At 38.8% G+C, this 7476-nt stretch overlaps 1 protein-coding gene across 1 annotated transcript in view; it reads right to left on the reverse strand.

Moving 5' to 3' along the window:
* LOC146166744 (inter-alpha-trypsin inhibitor heavy chain H3-like) overlaps window positions 1–6733 on the reverse strand; it is a 31337-nt gene extending 24604 nt beyond the window's left edge. Inside the window, exons 1-6 of the mRNA XM_083384870.1 lie at window positions 6150–6733; window positions 5075–5207; window positions 4683–4813; window positions 3208–3340; window positions 2023–2120; window positions 720–919 (exon numbers count right to left, since the gene is read on the reverse strand). Of these exons, the coding sequence (XP_083240996.1) occupies window positions 720–919; window positions 2023–2120; window positions 3208–3340; window positions 4683–4813; window positions 5075–5207; window positions 6150–6700 (1246 nt within the window). The 5' untranslated portion in view covers window positions 6701–6733. The remainder of the gene's footprint in view (window positions 1–719; window positions 920–2022; window positions 2121–3207; window positions 3341–4682; window positions 4814–5074; window positions 5208–6149) is intronic.
* Between the last annotated feature and the right edge of the window lie 743 nt (window positions 6734–7476).

The following is a 7476-nucleotide window of genomic DNA, read 5'->3' on the forward strand; positions in this document are numbered from 1 at the left end:
GGCCGTCTCAAAAAAAGGGGATCTCGAATTCACATGATACAACTTGTGTATGCGTTTAAAAGATTTTTTAAACACCCTTGTCTTGACAAGCTGGTAAGAGTAGTAACAGGTGAGATGCCTTGTTACAAGTCTAATGTATTCAATAACAAATTCTGAAATCAATTAAACAACGTTAAGGCTAATGTTTGCCGAAAAAGGTTTTATTGAAAATTGATCGCGCGGGATTATAATGCTTGGCAGGCCGGGTCGTAGTTTGCCTAGGTCTGTTATAGTTGCTTTGATACATCATTTAATTTTATTCGCAAAGCACTTTTAGTTTGAGACCTTTGTATCGAGAACATAAATCATACATCGAAAAAAGATCTGTTCATCGCCGTTTTAAGCGACCTGGACGTAATTGGCGCGCCGAGATTGTTTTTGAGCAATCGCTCCGAAAGTTGTGCCTCTAATAAGCTAATTTTTTACATTCCTTGTATTGGCTTCAGCAAAGCAAACACACTTTTAGCGAAAAATACTTGTATATATTTTATGGAAATTAATATTCAGCCATATTAACACCTAATTGCCGAGATTTCTCGCTAAATTTTTCACGAAATAAATCGACATTCTCTGCAAAAAGAGTCATCGCTTGTCGTCAACATCAATCCGGCTATGTTTTTAATTTTCGATGTTAGCTCATGATAAAAATAGAGGTCAATGCTTAAAACCCCGCCACCTACTCGAAAGAACCTCGAAGCTGATATCGACGACGCCCTGCTTGATCGTGCTGTCAATCACTTCGGTAGCGCTGAAAAAAGACGCCTTGGAGACGACGAGGACGTTTCCACCAGTGCTTTCCGCCAGGTAGTTGTACAGCTCCCGGCCGAACTTGAACGAAGGAGTGTTGCAACGTCGATAACCAAGCGATCCCACGGGGCCGCTATACGTAAAACAAGAAAGGGTGTTGCACTAAACATCGATTAGCTGATTAACCATCAAAACATTAACCATACGGGGGCTACGTATGGATACTGTGCCGGATTAATCTACTAAGGCTATACCCTTAGGCCCTTGAAATATTCGGCCCTTTTTTAAAGTTACTTTTTGTTGCAGTCAATAATTTTAATTTTTCATGCATGTACTTTATTTTTTATTACTTTTTATAGCTTAGTTTGCAAAACTAGTCCCTTTTCTATTAAACAGCCTTAGGCTTCACCGCTAATTCGGCCCTGAGTGCGAGTAATGTCTATGTATATTTACCAGTGTTGTGATGACTGACTTTACCTAAGTGCACTTAAGTCACTGTTTTTAACTAACTTGACTTGACTTAATTCATTTTTATGAAAAAATGACTTGGATTGAAGTATTTTATTAAATAAAACTGAAAACAAGTTATTTTACAAAAGACTTGACTGGTGCTTTATTTAAAAAATTAGTTTACAACAACTGATATTTACTAATATCTGTATAGATTTAATTGACGGGCGGGTCTGGGATTTTTGTGTGGAGAATCATGAAGAATTTAAAAAACGACGTTACAAAGTTACGTCATAACGTGACGTCAGTATTCAAGTGCTTTTAATCCATTAGGCTCTGCTGTTAACAAGTTTAGTGCAAGCATCAATTTCTTGAAGATACCGCACCCCACTGGATACACACACGTTCAGATATATGGGTGAAGGTTCGAATTCCCCAGGATAAGTATTGTATTAAAAGTTAAAATCTACATACTGTATATTCAACATCTAACTTTTTTAGTTTAATATTTTTTAAATCGTCCTCCTAAAAATAGGGCTTAACGAAACCTAAAAAGGTGATTTTATATTTTTTAACAGCATTTAGGAAGAGTTAGAAAGTAATTGGAACATCCAAGCCTATACAGAAGTTATCATTTTGAACGTTTCGAATAACTCTATATTCATTTTCAACATCATGTTGGAAATATTTCAGTATGAGCTTTCATATTCTTACTACGCCTTACTACAACCTCAAACCATTACGCCCCAAAGTTAGAAAGTAAATTTGCAATATCTCATCACTTACCGGTGGCTTCTTCCACTACACATGACTTTATTGATATTTCGTGTCAGTAGAAAAGTGATCTTGATATTTTTTCTCTTGGCTTGAGCCACGACCAGATCCTGAAATAAAAAAATAAACAATGAGTTAACTTTAAATGCTTGTCTTGTTGGTTATCGTTTAAAATTAAAGCTTAAATATAGTGTTTTCGTTTGGAAAGTAAAAGCCAAAGAATCGCGTAAAACTTAGGTCTGACCGAGGGTCGTGAGTTCGAACCTAACATAAGGCTAGTTGTTTTTCTAGCCTGCCCTGCTTGCATCATTGATCGACAGATTCGGTGAGACTGCAATAATTTTCGGTGTACTAATGGTACGTAAGCTGTAGTCGTTGGTCCAAAAGCAGCTTTAGAAAAGCTAGATCTCAGTTGTTAACACACATATGTGTGTGGATCTTTCCACTGATAAACATAAGTCTGGAAGAAAATAAATTCCAACGTGAAGTCAACAAGATTCGTGCCCATCTCCACACGTCTCAGTTTTGTTATGGATCCTGAGGGCTTCTTCAATATGCTGTCTTAAATTCATGCGTAATTCGTGAGAATTCCTGTTCCTTGTAACCTCTAATATGGCGTTGGCAAACCGATCGCAAGATAAGATCGATACAGGAGACTGCCACTAACTTTTACGAAGTCCGACGAAAGGCCCGAGGCAGTTTCCATGCTTGTAGAAAAGGCGCTTAACCGGTTAATCTACTGGGCGGAGCGGAGTGCCGCCTGGGCGCTTAACCGGTTAATCTACTGGGCGGAGCGGAGTGCCGCCTGTATATTGCCACCGACACCCCCGCATCAAGCAATTCAAACATGAGCTAGATTATTATTTGATACAAGTACAGTAAACCTATAGGAGTCTACGGCATTTTATGGGTAGTTATGTGCATAAGAAACATAAAATCCGCATTAAAAACGTAAAATTTTTATTTCTTTGCTCAACCGATTCACAGACAAAAACAGGGTTCAGAAACGAATTAAAAAACCCAAAGGGGCCGTTGGGGTAATACTATTATCTAGGAATATTTCATCTCAGTCGAAACCTGTAGTTCGATGTAGTTCCAAAGACAAAAACAGGGTCAAGGAAGGAATTAAATGATCCAACGGTGAAGTGGGGTAATACTATTAGTTATGTCATCGTGACTATCTAATGTTAGTCCAACCTGTAGTTCGATGTCCTTCGCCTCCGCATCGGTTATCACGAAGATAGTGGAGCCGAACCTGCTGTTTTCAACCGCTAGCGAAATTCCCCGCATCGCCAGTTCAGGAGTGTCACCGCCGCCGTCAGCGTAAAGGCTGTGTGTAAAAAAATCTTGAAATAGTGGTTTCAATTACGGATGTCCGATACTTGATATTTATTTCGATACCGATATTTTGGACAAAAAGTATCGCGATCCGATCCGATCCAATACCAAATCTCGTAATTATCAAGGAAATATTTAGGTTCTAACGAGCTATATATTCCGAACTGAAGATCCAACTGACAATATTTCTCAGCATATACGTCGATTTATGACAAAAAGTTTTTTCATCACATAATATTCAAAAGGGGAGTTGGTAAGTTGTCACGAGTCCAAATCACGATGGTTTCTAGGATACTTGTCTTATTAACTAGTTGATATTAACGTGACATCTGCAAAGATATTTTAACTGTAAAGTCGCTTGCACCGTTTGAAGTAAAACAATGCTCAGTTAAAAATATTCATTGCCTACAATATCTTGGTCTGAAAACGATTTATTCTAGCAAAATTAATGAAATCAAAACGTTCCATGATCATGTTTTTCAGATTAGTAAGTCCTAATTTGCTTTTAGTGAAAAAACGTTTATAGTTACCTCAAGATGTTAATCTATCACTTTTTTGGGGGGGATAGTAAACTAAGTCTGAAATTCCTATAGTAATTTGGTGTCTGATCGGTACCGATACTACAGCTGGGCGTCGGGTATCAGTTTTCGATCAGACTTGGACAACTAGATTTATTTTAGCTTTTTAAAATTAGATTAGAATTAGAATTAGATCATTTTGAGTTTTCTCAAATTAGATTAGAATTAGAATTACCGAATTCTTAAAAAAAACGAATTTGAACTACAATTGGAACTAGAATTACATTTGAATATTCACAATCAGTTTCAGTAAATCGCAAATTATTCTAATAAAAAAGTGAATGGTAAATATGTGTGTGCTAATTTTGATGCCTTTTAGCATATATTATGCTTTTCAGACTGTGAAAATTACGTTCCAACCAAAGAGTTGGAACTCAATTTTTTTTTTCACTATAATAAGAAAGTAAAAATGCCGGTGGACAAAGTAGCATTTTTTGGTAAAAGCCGAATTAGATTAGAACTAGAATGAGAGCGCACAAGCAATTTACAAATTAGATTAGAATTCAAATTAGCCGCATTTTGCTCTAATTCAATGAATTAGAAAACTAGAATTGTCCAGTTGTCCAAGTCTGCTTTCGATATTATCGGACATCCCTGAAACAACACCTTGTTTGCTGTTGTTTGTATAAGAAGAAATTGTGTTGCTTTGTGGGGGTGAATATTTCAAGGAGCTTGGTAAAAACTCAGGTACGCATAATGTGAGTGGATGTCTCGTAGTCTCGACCCTTTTTATGTTCACGTTCTCGTCAATCTCACTTTTCTATGGCTGCTGTGAAAACGTCCTGGTTGTTGGTGACCGTCAAGGGTCCGACACCGGGGTCGTTAAAAGGAACGAGAACAAAGTCCTGGGCCTGGTCCAACGATCCTTGCCGCTGACGAAGGATCATCTGTGAAAAATGTCATGAATATAAAATCTTTGGTAAATCGTTCGAACAAACAAAAACACAACATACCCAAAATAACGACCAGTAGCGTTTTGGAATCTCTAATTTATTTGGATTGGTCATTTAGGTCAATTGAGCTTGAAAAATACCGAAGTGATTCTACATTTGTTTTTTAATTTAACAAAAAGTGAAATCCGCTTTTCGCAAAGACCTCAAAACTTTGCAGCCCTGGTTGAAATATACGTAATACAAGCAACGTCCAACCTTGGCCCTTTCTTTGGCCGCCTCAATTTCGCCGTCCATGCTTCCCGTGTCGTCGACCACGAAGGCCAGGGTGGTGCCGGAGCCGAGGTCCAAGAACCGACCGAACCTGAACTCGCCGATCTCGTTGCGAATCCTGCCGAAAAAACATGGACAACAGTCATAAGTGTGGAAATCCTTACTCAGAGCGTATTGTCACGTATCGCGTTTTGTCCGGGATTTAAACGCGGTGCGGCTGCAAGTCGATGGCTGTATATAGTTTCTAGAAATATTGCACTTCTGGTTGCCATAGAATAGAACTTTTTAAAATGAAGCGGAATAAATTAATTCTGACCACCAGTATTAAATTTCTCATAAACACACAAACAACCTTGCCGTGAATCGTTTGAAAGTGCCCCAGTTTAAATTTAACCATGTCTCGCTTAGCACGTCGGCATCTGTTTTGCTATGTTTACATATACATTTGACAAATGTCACTTGGCGCGAGCACGTCGAGAACTCCTCACGTTAGAAAATAGTCCGATGTTTCACACGCATGTAAACTTTCGCAGGAAAAAAACACACGGCGTTAAATCTCACTTCTCATTTGGGTCCGATTAGCGCCGATATAAACCTAGTTGCAGACGAGTAGCGATATTAACACCATGTTATCGCGTATATCTTTTTTTCCCATTTCTCTTCCAACATTCGATTTCACATCAAAGCGACAGCGATCGAACGGTCGAGTTTAAAAACTTAAAAAAACCTTTAATATCCCATTTCGCTTTTATCAAATTTTTCCCATTATCGCTTTTTTCTATTTTGCTTTTAACATTCGATTTCACACAAAAGGAGAGAGATCAAACAATTCAGTTCAAAACTTTAATCTCCCATTTCGCTGTTAACAAGCTTTTCTCATTTTCTCTTTTTCCCATTTCGCTTTAAACAAGATTCCCATTTTGCTTTCAACAGTCGATTTCATACAAAAAAAACGATCGAGTTAAAAGTTTAATCTCCCATTTAACAAACAAAGCTTTTCCCATTTTCGCTTAGAACATTTAGTTTAAGACAAAATCGAACGATCGAGTTCAAAACTCACTTCTCCAGCTCGGTGACGACGAACGCCTCAGCAAGCTTCACGTATTCCTTGCGCAAGCAGCGCAAGCGCACCCAATCACGGGAGGCGCTGGCCAGGTCGGTCAGTCCCAGGTAAACCAGCACTCCGAACTTGCGCCTCGCCAGTTGCCAGCTCGACGCCTGAGCGTAGGTGTAGATGTTGGAGCGCAGCTGGATTAGATTGCGGTCTTGGTCATCTGCCGGGCCGAAGCGTCCAGGGTCGGCGTAGTACATCTGCAGCAGGGCCTCCTTGAAGTTGGCCGGCGTGGCCGTGGTTCCGTAGAAGGCCTTAAAGAGGGCAGCCGGCGTCGGTGGGTCCACCATCCCCGGGTCTAGTGAGGTGCCGTTGCCGCGAGGGTTGTCGGCGAAGTAGGAGGCCGAGTACTGGACTGCGGTTCGCGTGAGGAAGTCGAGGAAGTTCTCGCAGCCGCGGATGCGAGTGTCCGGAGGAACCAACGCCGTGGAGAGGTTGATGATAAGGAGGAGGAGGAGCAGAGGAAGAGCGAGCTTCTTCGCGACGAGCAAGTCACGCATCGCGTTCGGTTTACAAGTTTAACTCTATATAATGGAAACCTGGTTCGTGGGATATAAATAGAGCTTATTTTAGAGTACATCACTCCTGAGTAAACTACGATCGGCGGCTTATTTTTAATAAAACTCTCTAGACCAAAAATAGCCTTAATATATTATTCCTTGATTTCAGAAAATTTTATTGAATATATGACTCTTGAAGGCATCCTCAACTTTTCCTACTCTTACCAGCTTGTCAAAATAAGAATATTTGAAGATTCTTTTTAAATAAATCACACCTTGTATTATATATATCTCTTCGAATTAGGTTTTCAAGCAGAACTGGTGATGCATTTTGCGTAACTATTAGTATTTTGCTTTTTATAAATTACAAAATTTGTTTGTAGATCTTTTTCATACCCTTTGTGGTTCTGTTTGGACACTGTTTATCAACAAAAGAGTTGTCTAATATCCTGCCCATATTAAATAATTATTGATAATAAATATATTCATAGTTTAAAAAATCAAAAATTACCAAAATTTAGTTGAGTAAGAAAAAAAAGACATGTTTTTAGCAATGAGCGTGATAATTGATCAAATTCCGATTTATTGTAGAATATTCTAGAAAGAATTTCGTTACTCATCAGCTTGCTCACTGTACTTTTCGAACGACAATGACGTCATTAGGTAAGTTATTGAAAACTTTTCGACACGAAAACAATTTAATATGACGCGACTAGTGCGGTTTTGAAGCACTTTCTTTCATTAAAACACTTCGTTTAATAGCAAAAAGTACGACT

The sequence above is a fragment of the Ascidiella aspersa genome, chromosome 1 (assembly GCF_963924565.1).
Source record: "Ascidiella aspersa chromosome 1, kaAscAspe10.2, whole genome shotgun sequence".
NCBI lineage: Eukaryota > Metazoa > Chordata > Ascidiacea > Phlebobranchia > Ascidiidae > Ascidiella > Ascidiella aspersa.